The following is a 19,332-nucleotide window of genomic DNA, read 5'->3' on the forward strand; positions in this document are numbered from 1 at the left end:
TTATTGTTTAATCTTTCTTTAATATCTATCAAAATTATTCATACACGTCTTTAAAATCTTGCAAAATTCTTATCGTTGAATAATCAAAAATTACAAAAATAAAAGGGAGTCGCATTCAGAAATAAAAAATAAAAGTTAAAAATTTTTGTTTGAAAAGTTTCTGTGACCCGATGTAAAATATTTATCAAATGGGAGATTCGCTTCTGATGGTGATAGTTTTGAACAACTTCCAGATTCCTTGGCTTTTTTAACAATTTGGGCTCTTTGAAAGGCAGATGAAGAACTATTTATGGATAGTGCACTACCGACACTAATGTCTGAACCAGACCCATATATCATCGGATCTTGCCCACAATTACTTGAATTACGAGATTTAGCTATTTTTTTTAATTTACCGATTAAACTTATCTTTTTCTTCGACTTTTCTCCACGTACCCATTCAGATTGAGTAGAAAAGTTTGAATCTCGAGAACCTGTAGATATACGATCTAACGAAGTTTCTCTTTCCAGTCGACGAATTGAATAGTTATTGGTGACATCTGATCCAGATATTACAGAACGAGTTCTCACTGGTATAGGTAAAGGAATTGATAAATTAGAAGAAACCGATTCACGACTTCCACGATTAGAATCATAATCATCGACTAATTCGGATAATGTTTGGGATCTAATTCGACTTACGGAATGTCTTTTGGATTCTTCATATTTTTTTTGATAAACAATACTTTTGTGGGATACTTCTTTAACTTTGTGTATTTTAAATAATTCACTGGTTGATTCTTTTATTCTTCGTAATGCTGATTGGAACTCCTCTTTGGCAATTTCTGTGTCAATTCTACTCAATTTAAAATCCTTTTTAGTAAGTTGTGACATACTTTTAAGAAATTCCTCAATGTCCTTGGCCAAACTTTCAATTTTTTTGTCTTCGTCTAATTCCATTCTTGTTTTTTCTTTGAGCTAATGAAAAAATATATAATTGAATAATGACGAACAGAAACATCAATAATTAAAAGTGTATGACATATTCAAAATTTAAGTAAGGTATTTGGTTTTACATCATAATTAAATATAATAATTTAAATATTCTAAACAATTGAAATAAATGCTGTCATTTGCAAATTTATGATAATTTTACTATTAATCATAAAAATATCACAGACTTTGTTTCTCCCAAAATTTCATTTGAGTACAACTCGTCAAATATTGTAACTATTACTATGGTAAGGCAAAAACATTTAGTCTGTATTATAAATTTTAAATAATGGAGTAAATGTATATATATTTTTAATAAATAACCAGACTTTTATGACGTTAAATGATTAAATTTCAATGTATTATTAGAAATATTTTAGAGTAAAAATACGTTTACTATTCTTGTTGATTTATATTTACGAGAACTTAGACAATTTTCAAATCCCTACACAACAAATAAAACGGCTGACTTTTAATGAGGTATTGTTTGCATCCTGGCAGCACCTCATAGAGTATATGAATTTAGTTTAATAGAGGACAATTATGTACAAATGACTTAAATAATTTAACTAATTCGTTTGTTGGTCAATAATAGAGGAAATTGTTTACTTTATTTAATGCAAGTATGTATATACCCCCAAGTGAGCGTCAACTTGTGGATAAAATTTCATCTAGGTTTTTCATCTATCAATGTATTAATTAGCTTTCTATAGCTATAACTTAAATAAAGTTAGCTAAAAATAAATATATTATTTAATAATATATATTAATTTATAGTATCAGTTACATACATCCTGTTTGTTGTTAAAGGAATAAAGTAGATCTCCTAAATTATTTATTCAAAGTTAAAGTAGATTTGTCAAGTTATTTATCCAAAGTTAAAGTTAAAATGGATCTTCCACTTTACATTCAAGCGATCAATCAGAAATCTTTGAACGTCGAATGGAAAGTTTTAAGGCAATGGAAAAAAGATCTATATTTGGAAAGTAATTTTTTTTTATCACAAGATTATTTAAACATTTCAATGGCCAAGCCAGTATATATCAGAGGAAGATGCTGATACCCATAAGAAAAATGATTTTAAAAACTCTCAAAGCAGCAACTCTAAAAAATGTCATATGAACAAAACAATTTGCCAATGAATTTTAATAGGGTTAAATTTCTTGGGAAGTTGAGTTTTGCATTGAGAATTAATAAAGCTTACGGTCTGACAGTTCAAGTTGTTTTTCTCTATTTGTCAAAAACCATGGTTTTATTATGGTAAGTTATACGTTGGATACGCATAGAGTTGATAATAAAAAGGCTATATAGCTTGACTTAAGACGGAAGAACTAAAAAAGACTGTATTAAAAGAAGTCATTTAGTACTATTGTGTATGTCAGTCCTTATTTATTTGGTCCAGTCCTGTCGATTCTTAGAACCGGTGTTTAAGATTGTCAGTCATTCGGACTTTCAGTACTAGAACAGATTAAAAAAATAAAAAATAATGTTAATTGACGTCATCAAAGACTGAATTTCCGAACTAAGATTGGACAGGACAGGACTGTAGTCTTCATTCCTAAAAAAGGACCGACACAACACTATTTAGTAGTACTGTTTACAATTTTGGATAATTTTTTTTGTAATTAAATATTTTTTATTTTTTTTATTATCTTTAAAATAATTGTAATTTTTAAATACATGCTTCTATTTAAACTTATGCATATTTATTTATTAATATAGAAAGTAAAATGTTTCACGATGATTTTGTGTAACAAAGGCAATGTGTTATAGTTTAAAAAATAACTACGAGCAATGCTGGGTACTCCTGCTAGTATATACTAAAGAGACTATAAGGCAAAGAGGCGTCATGTATATATATCAAGCATGTTTTTTCTTATCTCTAATTCTAATTCGTCTAAAACTCTGTGTAATGGTATGGTTTCAGATTCAACCTCGGTTTCATTGCCAAAATTGGGAAAATATCAAGTTTCTAACTCTTATAAGTAAGAGATGTTTTCTGAACCAAAATTTTATGTAAAATTCAAATCTGAAGTCAGAAAAACAAAATATACAATATATATTTTTTTATATTTTTTTTGATATATTCATTTTTGTAAAGATATATCTAATCTGACGGAAATAATAATATATCTTCTGTATTTTCAAGCTCTACAAATGAATCAATTAGTCAGGCACCTGTGGTTTTGAGAACCTGTAATTGTTCTGTGACAAATTGGACCTTGATTTATGTCAACTAGGTGCTAGTAATGTGATTGCCTACTACCACGTGTTCCGAAACATGGATACTTTGCTCAAAAATCGAGTTTCTGTTGCTTTGTAAAAAAAAAAATCAGAAATATTAAGTACTTTGAATTAACTTAGTTATTATTTTCATAAAGAAGTATATCCTGGGCATAATCGAATAACTTTTCAGGAATATAGCTCATTCCGTATTTTTGTCACGGCCTCTTGTAATATGAAATTTTGCATAAAATTTTTAATGCATAAATCGTAAAAAAAAATCGAAAATATTACACCTACTGAGAGTATATTAAACACATCAGCCTAATGGATATTATTTTAAGTAAAAATGATTAAATTTTCAAGCTTCTAATGTTTTTATGCACTATCCAATTCAATAAGGGATGGTTTTTTAGCATATCAATAGAATTAGGGAGTATGTGTAATATTTTGATTTTTTTCTATGTGGTTTTACAAAAAAATAGTATAAATTAAGTATCGATTTAAAGCTTATTAAATTACCAATACAATGATAGTTAAATCAAACCTTTGGGTCTTTCCTATTAGTAGATATGGCTACTTAAGCCAGGCCTTATCGGAAAGTGTGATTTTTTTATTCCCGTATATCACTTGAGATATATTTTTTTAAACGGCCATTGCAGCAAAGTTATGGAAGAAACAATTAAACAGACAGTTTTACTTTAAAGTCCTGGTCACTATTTATCATTTTAATATTACAAATGCATTTTTAAATATACGTTGTAGATGTAAGTAATTTATGGCCAAAATTGGTCACAAATTCAAATTTCTTACCTAAATAACACAAAATACACGATTGAAACTTAAAGAATCATAATGTAAAGACATTTTACAACAGAAAATACTTATTAAAGAATTCTCAGTGCTTATTTTCTACCCTAAATATTTTTTTCGATTTGTCAGTGAAACCGGTGGTCAAATCTCTAAATATGTCTTTATCATCTCTTGCGCAGTACTTTGTCATATCACGTCTTTTTGCCTAAGACTCATCTTACGTAATTTAACAGAAGTCAACATTTTTGGACTGGGTTGTGTATTTTTCTTTAGAATAAACCAGAAACATAAACTATTAATTGAAACCATAGTTCATGGTATCTTAAGCATAAGTATGCTATAAAAAGTTATATAAGTTATTTTAAAAACAAAAATACATAGCCCTAATCACCACCAAGATTATTTCCATTCTTTATTTTTTATCGAGGTTACGTCAATCCTGAAGATAATTCATATACATGGTTTTTGTTTACTTTTTATTTCAACAAACTTGGCTCCTCTTTCCTTTTTAGTCTCTTTAGTTTAAACTATTACTCAATATATATCAAAGCCAATTTCTGCAAATGAGCAGGAGCAGATCATTATACAATCTACAACATTGTTTCAAAAATTGTTAGGCAGCAATAAAAACCTACTCAGCAGTTTTTTAATCAAATAACATAAAAAATTTCATTATGTTTGCTAAAAAAAATCAGAAGTAAAGAACTAACTTCTTGTAAATAATAAAGAAAAAGTTTTTCAAGATAATCATAATATGCATTTTTTTTTTTCAAAAGTTTGCTTTAATTGTGAATGAACTCCTTTTGATCAGCAATGCTAAAGTGTATATTGTACATAATATGTCTTTAATTATAGAATTGGGTTAAATTATAAATATAAAACACATAATATATGTCATTTAATTGTTTTTTTAAATTTTTTTTTTAATTAAAAATAAACATACTAAACCAATATACAATTTTTCAAACGTGTTAACACAGTTTTTTTATAAGATGATATTTTTTTATATTATTATCCATAACATTTCTATTAATTAAATTGCTTCAAAATTCTGTAATGTGTTTGTTAAATTTTTGTCAACTCTATTAAAATAACAATTGCGAAATTCTTCCTATCTTAATTTCTTATCCAAAAGTCTGATTAAATTTAACACATTTTTATTTTGTGTATTGTACATAATTAAAGATGTAGATAAAAATTACATCAAAAGTGCGTACGAAATAATAATAATATCAGTAAGTAAGTCCTCTTATTTATCAAAAGTAACACTGTTTTGTCTTTTTGATCCAATTTAAATTATTTCTGTCGAATAATCTATGATTAGAAAGCTCAAAAATGGAACTACAGATCCCTAACTTAATCCACCTCTGAGTTCTTTTTTTTTTCTTTTTTGTGCTGACTAATTGACTTTTTTTTTTTTAGAATTTAGAGAATAAAAAAGATATAACTTTTAATTTATACATTTTAAAACATGCAGTTTATACTTTAAATATTTACTAGTATAATAGATATCTTTATTGTTCTATCTGTAGCATAGTCAGTTTTATTTATCATTAGGGACCTTGACATATTTAGTGTTGCAAGAAATGTTGGGAAAAAGTTGATTTTAAGTAAAGAAAGAAAAAGAACAGTTGCTGCTCGTACTTTCATCCTTTCTATCATTATTGTTTAATGTTAATAACAAGTAACTCATAGAATGAAACAAGATAGCAAGTGCGGGCGTACTCACTTCCATAAAGAGAGGTCGCAACCCTAGCCCCATATTATATTATTATCCCAGTTCGATTCATGCGCTTTATTGTTTACATTTTGTGTTGCAGGGGAAAGATTGGACACTCAAGGCAAGGAAGTTAAGGTTTAGTAGTTCCCAATTCTGATTGGCTTAAACTAAGAAAATTAGAAGCATGTTCCTCCTGCAACCAAGATGGGGGGGGTAAAAGAGTGAGTTTTCCCCTAGTGAAAAAAAAAGAATAAGGGCGACTACGTTAGGATATGTTCCTAATTGAATTGTTTATTTTTCCTTTGACCGCTCTTTCCCTAGAGTCCTTTATTCATCTCCATCTTTTATTTTTATTAAATGACTCTTGTGTCTTTTAATTTTATAAATCTCTTATTTTGTAATTAAGAATTATGTAGCAGTGTGCGTAAAATAATAATACTATCATTTGGCAACCTTCTTATTCACTTGGATTTTTATCATTTTCTTTTGGTAATTGCGATTGCTGTAATATAATTGCTCAACTTACAACCAATAAGAAAGGAAAACATATTTATTTACCAAGTAGGAAGGACAGTCGGACAAAGTAATTTGCATGTTTTTTACTATCACTTCAATGCATAACTTATGCTCCCGGTATATAGAACAAAACAAAAAATAAGCAAAATGATATGATAACAACAGATTTTATGTCACATAGTTAAATATATTTTTTCGCTTCTTTTTTTTTTTTTTTTTCCTGCCAGTTCTGTTAATCATATATGAGTGAGAGAGTTATGCAGATTACCAACTAAATTTTTTTTTTTATAACTACTTTACGTGCACCGCTTTTAGTTTTTAAATCTTAAGAATGTGTATTACCTTTCTGAATATTTCAATTGAATATTATTTGAAACTATTTCTTTATATTGTTTTGTAAAAACTAATAAAGCTCTTTTGGTAGAGTATTCATATTATTATAGACGTAAGGGTTGATTTTGCCAAATATTTGAATTTGCTTTCTTTTTTTTTCTTAGTAACATTTTACTTAGAAAAGATTATTCCGGACGTAATTTTTTTTTTAAAGCACAACATTCTTTTTTAAAGTAAATTCAAAAGTGTTTCAAATATATAATTTTACTTAGCCAAATATACAATACTGCCTTGTCCAAATATATAATTAATATTTATAATTCTCTCAGAATTGTACCTGCCACCTCCATCCTATGCCTACGAATATTATATTACTCGTAACTTGGTTAAACAATTTATCACAAAGTAACACGTCACAACCAAACACTTTTAATTACATTGTCTTAAGCTGACTTTATATTAAGGTTGAAGCTGATTGAAACATTTTTGCTATTGTTATGAAGTTATAAAGCATTATGATTAGGCTTTGTTAATATTTAATAAAGAAAGAGTAGTTTCAGATTAAAATCTGTTTTTAAATAAAATTTAATTACCACTGATTTTAAATTTTCATTTTCTTTTTCAATTTTAAAACGATCCCGTCTCAATTTTTCATTTGTTGTGCGTAGCTTAGCATGAGCGTCCCTTAGCTCTAATAAATCATATTGCAAATCTGTTATTTGCTTTTTTGTATCTTCATTTTCGCTATCAAATGCTTTACGCATCCCATCAATTTTTCGCTTAGATTCCAATCTTTCACAATCTCTCTCTTTCTCCATTTCTATCAATGTGCTTTTTAGATCTCGTGTCATTGCATTCAACTCATTAATCAATTTTTTCTGGTTATCTCGCTCTTTTTGCCATGCGAGTTCCATTTTAGTTCGTGTTCCAGCAATACGAGCTCTTCCTGATTCTATGAGCGCACATTCTTCTAGTTCATTAATTCGAGAATTTAATTCCGCAATTTGTATTTCATAAGTTGATTTTTCAGATATTATTTTTGCAGTTGCCTTTAACGCCTCTATTTTACTATCATTCAATTCATCTTCCAATATTTGCATTTTCAGAGTTAAATCATTAAATTTAGATTTGTATTCATTTACTTCTGAGTCGATTGAAGATGTTCCCCTACTTTTTGAATTTTCTAATGATTCAAGCATATCTTTATAAGTTTCACGTTCTCGTCTATATTTCGAACATGTGGACTTTAAGCTTGACATTTCCTCATCCATAATATCTAATTTGGATTTGTATTTCATCACAATCGTATTTATTTCTGTTTTATGTTCACGTTGTTCCGAAACTATTTTTTTATTTATTTCATTTAGTTTAAACTCTAGTTCCTCAGCAATAGAATTATCATTGCTTACAACCTTTTGAAATTTAGACATTTTTTCATAGTCATTTAGTTTGCACTTTATATCATCGCATTCTTTTTTCAGACACACAACCTGTGATCTACTGACATCTGCCTCTATTTTAAGCTGATTTATCTGAGCATCTCGATCTTCAATGATCTTTTTAAAACGATTTCGCTCTATAGTCCATCCATTTGAGGAGGAATTATTAAATTTATCACCTATTTCATTTAGTTTTTTTTGTAGATCCATCTTTTCTTTCGCCCATATACTAGCTTCCATATTATAAGAAGCACGTAAATTTTCCAAGTCAGTTGTGACTGCAGAATATTCCGTTTTAAGCTTTTGGTATTTGTTTTCGAGATCATTCATTTCGCTTTGTAATTTTTCTTTGGCCATACTTATCTCTTTCTCAATGTCATCATATTTAGATTTGAGATTTTCAAATTCGTAGTTTGAAGACTTTGTTTCACAAATCCTTCTTAAAGAATCATTTTCTTTTTCTAAACTTAATATTTTTGCCATTGTGTCATTATCAGATTTTTTACATTCCAGCTGTTTTTCTAAGTTTTCTATTTTTTCTTTTCTTTGTAAATTAATCCTTTTTGATTTACACCATTTTTCTTCTAAATCTTTTATCTTTTTAAGAGATTCGTCTTTCGATTTACTTAGCTTTCCTAACTCATCTTGTAATTGAGTAACCTTATTTTCGAACAACTCTCGGGTGTCTTTTACCTTATTCTGCTCATCAATTAACTCCTGTTTTATATTTGAAATTTGGTCTTTGAACACTTTTACCCCATCTTGAGTTTGTACTAAATTATCTCTATTTTTTCTTTTTAATGTATCGCACTCCTCTTTTGTATTATTTAGTTCACTTTTTAAGTTTCGTATTTCTAATTCAAGTTTTGCTATATTGGTATTTGCTCGAATCTTCTCATCTTCTATACGTCTTTTTTCTCTTTCAATAGTAATTACTTCTCGCTGTGCCTGATCAGCTTTATCTGTTACAATATTAAGTTTTTTTCCGAGTTCATTAGCTTTGTAAAAAGATTTATCTAGTCTTGATTTTAATTGATCTATTTCATCTTCTGATTGATTTTGAGTATTTTTTTTTTCATTTAATAGTTTTTGATTTTTTAAAACTTCTTCAAGATTTGATAATTTGTTTTCTAATTTTATCTTTTGAGATTTTAGTAGCTCATTTTGATCTTTTAAAGCACAATCCTTGTTATTCTCGGAATTGGATGATGTCAACAAGTGTACTTTGGAATTATCCATTTTCGTAACTCTTGTACCATTTAAATCTGTGTTAATCAATTCTGCATGTATATTTGAAAGTGACTCCGTGAATTGCTGCTTTTGAGAACCTTTATGTTTAGAAAACTCTTTTAATTGCATAGCCATTTTATGATTATCATTAATTAAATTTTCTACTTTTCTACGAAGTGATATATTTTCTTGATCCTTAACATCCATTTGAGTTTTTATTTCTTTTGAAAAAGATTCTTCTTTATCAAGTAACCTTTCATTATCTCTGGTAAGAGCACTGGAGCTCTGTTTATACTTCTTTGAATTACCATAAGCTTTACTAGATAAACATTTTACTTGTGAAGTAAGACTCTCGTTTTCGTCTTCTACTAGTGATAGTTGCTTCCTTAATTGTAATGATTCCTCCTCAGCCATTGATAAGTGTTCTTTGAGATCGTTTTCCCTTTCGATTGAGTCTTGAAGATCTTTCGTAAGTTGATCTTCTATATTGGATTCTATGGATCCACTACGATTAAGAGTAGGACCATTAATACGCCGATTAAAATTGGTTATTGAGCTATGTGATTCAAGTTTCTTAATCAATATATTTCTCTCTTCTAGTTCTTTTTCTAAGTGAAGTATTTTATCGGAATCATTTATGGACGATAAAGATTCATCTCTAGATGATAATGCCTTTATTTTTGATTCCAGAATATTATTTTCTTTTCCTAAATCATGATTAAATTTTTCAACTTTCTTCAATTTGAATTGTAATACACGACAATTCTTAGAAGCTATTTCCAGCTCTCTTTTAATATGACGATATTCATCAGCTTCATCTTCTCTGAAATTATCTTGAACTTCTTCTAATTCACCTTCTAAATTTTGAACATTATTTAAAAGGTTATCATTTTCTTTTTCTAAGTGATGACATTTTTTCTCAATGAAACTGTACTTCGTTTTGAGTTCCGAAATTATTTTTTGGGTTTCTGATTGTAGAGGTCGCTTTTCAAGCTCATTTTCTAACTCTTTTATTTTAATAACACTCGATTTTTTATCTTTATCATAGTTTGAGATACAAATTTCATATTCTCGAATTTTTGCTTTTGCTTTAAGAAGTTCTTCTGATATTTTAAGGGCCTTATGAGATTCAAACTCCTTGGAATCATAATTGGTATTTACCTCAGGTAATATGCATTGTACTTCTTGAAATGATAGTTCATTATTTTTGCTCTTTTCAATATTTTGAGAAAAGGGTTTGGTAGAATCTGTAGAATAAATTTGAGGATATGTTAATTTCGAGATAATTACAGTCTTTTGGGATTCTGAAATCGGTTTAGATGAATGTTTCAAAATTTCTTTGGATGCTGTATTACATACAGAGGAATTTATTTTTCTTATATCTTTTTGTGGTGTACTATATTTTGACTTTTCTTTTTCTACTTTTCTCCAAGATGGTTCTGAAGGTGTTAATTCAATATTGGCGTTCTTTTTTGTAGGTTCATTCTTTGCTTTCCATGATACCCATGAATTAGAAGTATTAATATTTGAAGTTTGATCTTTTTTACTTAAAGCTGCATCTATTCGACATTTTTCTGATGAATCGAACAAATTAAAATTTGAATTAACGACTTCAATTTTTTGTTGATCTTTTGTTGATTTACATAACTCAATCTGTTGTTTTTCAGTACTTTTTTCTGGTTGGACAGATTGACTTCGAGAAACTTTAGGAACTCCTTCTTCATGTTGATCTTTTATATCAAATCTCATTTGTATCTCTTTGTGTTCTTGTCGTAATATCATTCGCTTGCGCCAATCAGGAATGTCAGTAGATACATCTAAACTTTTAGATTTAGTGAAACCAGAACGTAAATTTGTATTCGTTAAAGTCCATGAATTAGTCTTTTGTGTCTCAAGATCCCCATATTTTTTTCTATCAGATGCATCTGAATGCTCCTTGTAATCACGAAAACATCTTTTACACCTTGTGGGCCAACGAACTTGAGGATGGAATCCCAATGGACATAAGGGATCAGATGACTTTCCATAACTGGCACCTGTACTACTTGTATTAACTGGCATATTTTTTATTCTACAAAAATAAATGTGTCATATACGGTATCTCATGTGTTTTCCCCCATTTTTTTGTCATTCGTCTGGAAAAAATAAAAATAATACATGGCTTTAAAATTTTGAAAGTATTAATAATGCCAACTGAATGCTCGTATAAAGTAATAAAATAATGAATATTTCCATAGATACTGTCGAAAACTGTTATAATTATCTTCTATATAAAAATAATTCAAAGTTATTGAATTATTTTAGAAGATACTCCAATTTCAAAACTTCATCAATATTACCTAAATCTATTAATTTGTTTAGGAAAATATTTGAAAAGAAATAAATAAAACTATATATTTTTTAATTAATTTTAAATAATTCTTGATTGTAAAAAAGTAAAATATTTTATTTATTATCTTGTTTCTTTATGCCGAGTGTATTTTTTATAAAAACAAGAAAGAAGGACCTTATTCTCAAATTTATTTTAAACTTGCAAATTTCATGAACCATTTTTTTATTTTCTAAGAAGGTTTTAAGTTGGCAATGTATTTTAATGTACCTATTTTAGGATAACGTATTTTTATGACATAAAATAAAGTCATTAAAAATTATATATTTAATGAAGGAACTTACTAGCTTTAGTCAAATCATTTTCAATTCAAAATATATATGACCACATATATCGGTTAATAATATTTCATATTCGATATTTATAAAGTAACAAGGCACTTATTGTAATTAATATTGACTCAAAAACGTGAATAAGTTTACAAAATTATAGGTAAATAAAAATGAAAATAATAAAGATTGTTTTGGATAAATTCCAAATATTTATATATTACGTATATATGATATGAAGAAAAAGAAAGGACAAAGATAAAATTATTTCATATTATATTTATGACTCTTTCAAAATTATAGGTAATTGTTTGTAATGTTAAATATAAATGTACTCTACTAATTCGAACAAATTTAGCAAATAATATGTAACTGTTAAATTGTCAATTATCATTTTTATTCATATAAAATATTCATTGTATACTTTGATATAATTTAACCAAAGGAAGTATAATTTTTTTATACTTTTTGTTCAATACATAAAATAAAAAAATCTTGGCAAATTATATTTGAAAATTGTATTCATAAATAAAGTTACATAATATTTGATTTAGCTTAGAATGTATCTAAGTTATGATACAATATTTGTTATTCTGATTCTTTAATAGTTTCAATATATTTCGGTTAATATTACCATCCTTACTAATTAATCATTTTTAAGAGTACAACAATGATACATTTTAAAAAGTTTTGATAAAATTATAATGCATTATTGATTATCATACAGAAAGTTAATGGTGAAACAGATTTAATGCATTAGAAAAATAAAGCGATGTTTTTCCATTAGGAAAAGGTCAAATACCCTTATCATAAATAGCTCAGTCAAATATACTTGATAACCAAATATAATCTTTTGTGGCTTTTAAAATTTATTAAAGACACTTTTTTTTGTTAAATGAGTTTCTATTATATTAATTTCTATTATATATGATTTAGAGTTAAAATAATTTAAAAATAATTGTGATAAAAGTTGCTTTAATTCCGAGTGGCCCATTAAGATATGAACACTTTGAATTTTAAAATTAAACAAAATATAATTTATTAACTAACAGTAGAATTTCAACAGAATTAATAATATAAATAAATGTGTGTCTGAGCTCTATGAATCATAAATGTAGTGGCTCTTAGCGGCAATGATGGCTTCCAGGTGGTGGCAGAAGACCTGGCACTCGCTGCAGATGTAGTTATCTGTCATAACGTCTTAGTGCTAGCTTACAGTGGCTTTGAGGGGCTTTGTATTTCGCTAAAGGATACTGTATGCCTTCCCCTTGACATGGGCCCAAAGGTATAGTCGAGGATGCTGTCATCAGGTCTGTATGGGGCCAAATGTGTCAAAAAATAACTTAAAAAAACTCATTAAAAAGGACCATGTAACGGAGAATATATTTTTTTTTCAATGCTGGTTTGGGAAGTGGCCTCTTTATCCTAACAAGGCTCTTTCCACCCACTTTTTGATAGCTCTTTATACAGTTTGCTGTGAAACCCCAAGATCTCTTCCATGGGCCCTGACAGACTTTAGAAGATTAGCCTAGGTTCTTTTCTTTAACTCTTCCGGGCTCAGTCTAACGTTTCGGATTTTCTGATTGCAAAGACGGTGGTCCTGGAGGCGCCCAACTACTTGGAGTGCGCAAATGGAAATTCGTCGATAACATTCAAGTGTCATTTTCTCTACCTGTACTCAAATTTGTTTTTTTCTGACTAATTGTTTATGCTTTAATATTTCGAAATATGAATTAATTTCATCACTCTACTTTAATAAATGATTGAACTAGTAGTGTTCACATTTATATTCGTTACAAAATAATATTGAAAACTTGTCTTTAAAAAATACTGTTTAAGTCCCAATGAATGTGGTTTCGCTTATTTATTTTGAAGACAAATCTTTTTTTTTAAACTTTTATTCTTGTTATTGATCTCCTCCTAGAAATCATTTTATATTTACTTCATAAAACTCGAGCAACAATTTTCGAGTTTTGCTTGTGGCACAAAACTAATTTAAATACTTTTTTGACTAATCTCAATCTTTTGTGCATCTAATAAATAAATTAACTTTTATTATTCAGTAAAGAATGTAATTAAAACTGAAACCAATAATTTATGAATTTATTGAATTAGTTCGACTTTTGCATATACCTTAAGTACATGTTTGATCAGAAAAGTTACTTTATGTCTGACCCGGATTAAGCTTCTTAAATAAACTTGATATTAATTATTTATTGATATTAAGTTCACATTAAACATCGTTTGGTGCTTTATAATAGGTTAATTATTTAAAAATGAGTACACTATCTTTTAAGACTAAACTCTAACAAAGACGAAAGCTGACTAAATAATGACGAAGACTAATGACTGAAGAAGACTTTTGGCTAACAAATACGAGAAGAGACAAGCCAAAGACGAGACTAAACTAAAAATAACTGACGAAGTCTGTCTTTAACCAATCTCCTTGCATTAATTTAAAGTCTTTGGGGTTTGCTGTGTCGTAGTAATTTAGTGAGTTGTTCTGATGTTTAAATGTAAGAAGGAATGGATTTTCTTTAATAGAAGTTTTACCTTGAAATGTTTGAAGATCCTTGATATTCTCTGGCCTGGGCCAACCCTTGATAACTTCAACTAATGTCTCTGATGGTGAAATTTGTCTTTTCTAATGGTGTGTCCTAACCTGTTTGTTTGATGGACGAATAGGTAAGTCTTTGTCGTCTTGATTCTGAGGTTAGCTTGCTCATTTCTGAGAAGGAATTCTGCGAATCTTAATAAGGTTTCCAAAAATGTCGTACCCATGACGACTTTGTCATCAAAGAATCATAATAGTCATTTCCTGTCGACTTGTGGTCCGTATATCTTTCCCATCAATCTTGTGTATATTCAGCATGCATTATTTGGTCTAAAAAAGCATGCGTAGGAATTTGTATATTCTCAACGGAGATACTAGTGTAAGGTTGTCGTGATTTTCGTCTTTTACAAGAACAACAAAGTAAGTATCCCATCATGTTGATCACAATAAAGTTGAGGATCAGTAAACTTTTCAAGTAAGTTATTTATAGGTAAAGTTGATCATATTGTGGAGAAAAACACGTGCAAGGAGAAGGGGAAAAAATACATATGGTATCATTGTTTAAAATACTTATGTGATTATCATCTGCCTACTTTATTATAATTTTTGAGGGTATATCGAAAGTGTTTATTAGTAAAATGTTTAATGAAGATATACTACGTATAATTGACTTAGACGTTTCTTTTCCATTACAATAGATTTTATAACGTCACACTCCATGAAATTGTAATTCATTATGAACCTTATTCTCAGAATAATAGCTAATGAAACGACAAAGTAGAGTATTTCGAAATATATTTGAAGTTCCAAGTTTAAAAAAGAAGGCTTTAATTTAATATAATCTACATAATAAAAAATATACCATCATACATTTATGTTCAATATACAAAATTAAACAATTGGAATCATATAACTAATAACAATAAATTATATATACAGAATATTAAAATAATAGATTGATCCAAATAATATTTTCTTGTTCTGCCACCGGAATCCAGTTAAATATGTCATAACTTTAGGTTGCAAAACACAAGCGAGACGTGGAGTTTAATGAAAAAGATAATCACCCCTCTTCTTCATGTGGAAGTTGCTATATACAATTGTGCACAGGATAGATATATCTCTACCGAGGAAATCTTACTAACTATTAATAATAAAGTAAATGTCAAAATCATAAAATTAGATAATAAATATACTAATAAAAAAAATGTTACAAATAAATCCATCTTAAAGATTTAGAGCAAAAGCTAATTATGTAGTAATGTCCGGCGATATTACTCTTTATTAAGAGCAAAAAAAAGATGAAGGATATACACAATTGCTTATTATAATGCTACACCCAATGTAACTACCCCCGTTGTTGTGACCATTTAAGCAGTTGTTTTTGCCTTTTATGAGTTTTCTGAACACCATTTCTTGGAGTCTATCAACCATAGCTAAGCCTTAAGTGATAAAAAAAAAGTAATATTTATAGACTATGTAATATTGGAAAACCTAATGATCATACCCAAGTCTTTAAGTGAGGAAACTAGTCTCAGATAAACTAGTTGCGAACCATCCAAAGCTACTACCTCCGTTGTTGTGACCATTTAAGCAGTTGTTTTTGCTATTTAATGAGTTGTGTATCATAATTCTTGATATGTTTAGCTAAAATATAATCGTATTTTATGGTTAGATTTAAAATAAAATTGAATACTTACTGTTAGATAATACAAAATTAAGAGTCCCATTTCGAAATTAGTAAATATTTTATACTTTTTACTGATAACTTGATCGTAATTTGGTGTGGATGACTCAAAACATTTTTATATGTATTTCTATAAATGACATCAGTACCAACATCCTCCATTAATTTAAAGATAGTTCCTCGGGAAGGGATAGGTTTAACCGTGTATTTCTCCATAAATTTTTTGAACGCAGATGATTAGCAATGGATAAGATTATATTACATGCAATAAGCATCTTTGTGAGATCAGAGTTAAAGTTTAACTTTATGTATTCATCATTAACTTGATTTTTTAGATGAATATCCATGCTCTTATATGAGATGAGGATAATGAGTGGCGTGGAATTCTAGACAGGGGAGTAAAGGCACATATATATCGACAAATCTGACAAACCATCTGTTTCTCATCCGGTAAGTATTTTCCAAATTCCTGGGCCTCCATTTTCAGAAATCCAGACAGAAGGCGACGTTAATTTAGGCATTTTATTCTGTTCTCTATCGACTATCACCATCTAATATTATATTAATATTGAATAATAAAGGTGGGAATGATAACGTTCTAGCTCGATAGAAGAAGATGTATATTATTTAATCAATGATGCCATAAGTATTTCTTCTCTTTTCCTCGTACGCTTTTCTATTCTTACCAAAATTATCAAGTTATCTTTAGTTATAGGATATAAATAAGATTTATTGATGTTATTTAAATTACGATAATCTGTAGCAAATCTCCAGGATCTGTCCTTTTTCTTCACTGGAACGAGTGCGGATCCCAATTCTATATTTGTGCTGTAACTGTTTCTTGTTCTTGCCATATATCCCATTGGACTTTGAATGCTCCCCTCATTGTTGGTTCATTGGTGTTACTTTAGCTTTGACTAGACTGTTTTCAACTGTATTTACTTCAAATTTTATAACATTTTCTTAACCACATTAGATGAGTTCCGGAGAAGATTGGGTAAGATCGAAGTAGTAGATTTTATATCAGTTTCTTTTCAATCATTCTCAGATTTGGATTGTTGAACACTTTTCCTCCAGATATGGAATCGATTTCTTTGTGTGTAGTATCTTCATTTTTCTTGGAGAGTTTGAGTTGTGATTCTCCCATATATTCCATAACTAAATTATGAGCTTCGTCGTAGTTGTTGTTTAGGTCTACCATATAAGTGTTTGGGGGGCATTGTGGACTGTGAATCTGTCATTGAAGCAATATCAAATTCATTACTTAATTGTTCCAATTTATTGAATTGTTCCAAGGCGTTATCCTTTTCCAATTCGTACTTCTTCTTCTGTAATATTCATAATAACTAACTTGACATTAATTTTATCCTTTAAATTCATTCTTGCTTCCGTTGCTTTACAAATTATGACTATTTTCCAATTTTCTAACTACGAATAGAATCATATTAATTCATCTTGCTAATTTATGTGCGTTTGAAGTACTATCTTCTTCTAACTAGATGGTGTATTCTGTTGGAATATAAAATGGTTCATGAGTTATTGCTCCTTTCTTATTACTGCATATAATAAGTGCGTTGACGATTCCAAAACGCTTTAGATGAGTCTAGATATGTAATCAATTTCATTTATTTTCAGCAGTACCCATCTTGGCAGTTATTTCTTTACCTAGAAAAGTGTCCATCCCAATTTCTCGTAGGAACTTATACGATAATATGTAAGGTACATCTTATTTTTTTACTATATTAGGCCGTGTTGACCATGGTATTGATATACTATCGAATTATAGGTTTACATCTCTGTCAGGTTGCCCTATAACTATAAGCTGGTTATTACTTGACCATTTTACCTCTGTGTAAGTTGGTTCTAATTATTTTACTGGATACGCTTTAAGCCAATGTTTCTCATCCTTTACGTCGAATCTCAGGTTTCCTGAGTTGACTAAGCTTTGAAACTGAGATGAACAATGTTTGTCCATATGAATAAAGGGTGCTTCTCCAACTCTCCTTTGAACCCTGAGATCGTTTGCACAGTGATGTCACTATTGAGAGGGGCGTTCTGGATAACTATTTCTTGTTTTTCATCTCCCAATTGCAGGCCTTTCTTTAGGGGGATTGGCCCCTGTAACATTTGTTTTATATTGTCCTTAGGGCATTCACTCTGAAAGTGTTCTATTTTATTACACATAAACCACTTGACACTTTTCCATCTTGTACCTTGAATATCGTTGTTCAACTTTCTTTGGTGTGCTGGGGGTCTTTATGATTATTTTTCTTCTGCTATTTTTTGTTCATACCGTCTGCATTCTGATGATGAGTGAGACAAACGGGGATGTAGAATACAAATTTTTTTCTGTGCTTTCAATTTTGTGAATTATGTAAAGGGTACTTGTAGAGGTAAATATATTGTGTATACCTACATTAGTTCGACGCTTGGAAATCGTTGACTCCTTGTTATATACACCTCTACTTGTCTCATATCTTATCTCATGGTAGGTATCGATTCCCAACTCACATCTTCTTCTAGTATTCCAAAAATTCCTTCTCTAATTCCATTCTAAATTGTTGTTACTATATAGATAATTTCGATAGCTGTGAGGTCATTTGGAAAAATGGCATTTCTCAATATGTTTGCATACGGGTAAAAAGATTTATGTTTTTGATTAAAATTATTGAGATCATTACTACTCTAAAGATCTCAATAATTAAGAATGTTAAATTTTTACGTATTAAGTCCTCAAATAAACAATGTGCTTCATTTTATTAAAACCGATAGTGTTATGATTATATAAATAGAATAAATTATTCAAAATATTTATTGGTCCAATATTGGGTTCTGAAGTACTAACTGTAATTTAATTGTCTCTTTTAACCACAAGTTGATTCAAATATGAGTCCCCAATTCTTCTAGATTTTGAGGAAATTGAACTTTTGAACGAGGAAGATACAAACAATGTTAGAACACCATCCTCTCATAAATTTAAATTTAAATAGTAATTGAGACTTAAGAACCACTAGGACCATTATTAAATATCTTCTTTTTTTTTTCTCCATAATATAAAAATGAATTTTATACGACTGAAAATAGTTTTGAATAAGTGCAGTTATTACAATAATAAACTAGTTAAAGTAGCGTATATGTATTAATAAATGAAGATGATAAATACTTGAATTTCAAACAATATTTTATT

At 28.8% G+C, this 19,332-nt stretch overlaps 1 protein-coding gene and 2 long non-coding RNA genes across 4 annotated transcripts in view; 1 reads left to right on the top strand and 2 right to left on the bottom strand.

The window, feature by feature from the left end:
• LOC121126572 (uncharacterized) lies at positions 1-12,095 on the bottom strand. Of its 2 annotated transcripts, XM_071891955.1 has the most exons (4): positions 11,920-12,095; positions 7,171-11,381; positions 682-957; positions 1-569 (listed from the first exon to the last, which is right to left on the bottom strand). In XM_071891955.1, the coding sequence occupies exons 2-4, from the start codon at positions 11,305-11,307 to the stop codon at positions 567-569; spliced, it is 4,416 nt and encodes a 1,471-aa protein (XP_071748056.1). In that variant the 5' UTR covers positions 11,308-11,381; positions 11,920-12,095; the 3' UTR covers positions 1-566. The 2 variants fall into 2 exon arrangements, with proteins under 2 accessions (XP_071748056.1, XP_040577795.1); XM_040721861.2 differs by having other exon boundaries at positions 1-957.
• LOC139906692 (uncharacterized) overlaps positions 5,166-19,332 on the top strand; it is a 28,000-nt gene continuing 13,833 nt past the window's right edge. The window contains exon 1 of the long non-coding RNA XR_011782435.1: positions 5,166-5,243. This is a non-coding gene — a long non-coding RNA (uncharacterized lncRNA). The remainder of the gene's footprint in view (positions 5,244-19,332) is intronic.
• Positions 15,239-19,332, bottom strand: part of LOC139906691 (uncharacterized) — a 16,572-nt gene continuing 12,478 nt past the window's right edge. Inside the window, exons 2-4 of the long non-coding RNA XR_011782434.1 lie at positions 16,159-19,219; positions 15,966-16,105; positions 15,239-15,900 (exon numbers count right to left, since the gene is read on the bottom strand). This is a non-coding gene — a long non-coding RNA (uncharacterized lncRNA). The remainder of the gene's footprint in view (positions 15,901-15,965; positions 16,106-16,158; positions 19,220-19,332) is intronic.

Source organism: Lepeophtheirus salmonis, chromosome 12, assembly GCF_016086655.4.
Source record: "Lepeophtheirus salmonis chromosome 12, UVic_Lsal_1.4, whole genome shotgun sequence".
Taxonomy (NCBI): domain Eukaryota; kingdom Metazoa; phylum Arthropoda; class Copepoda; order Siphonostomatoida; family Caligidae; genus Lepeophtheirus; species Lepeophtheirus salmonis.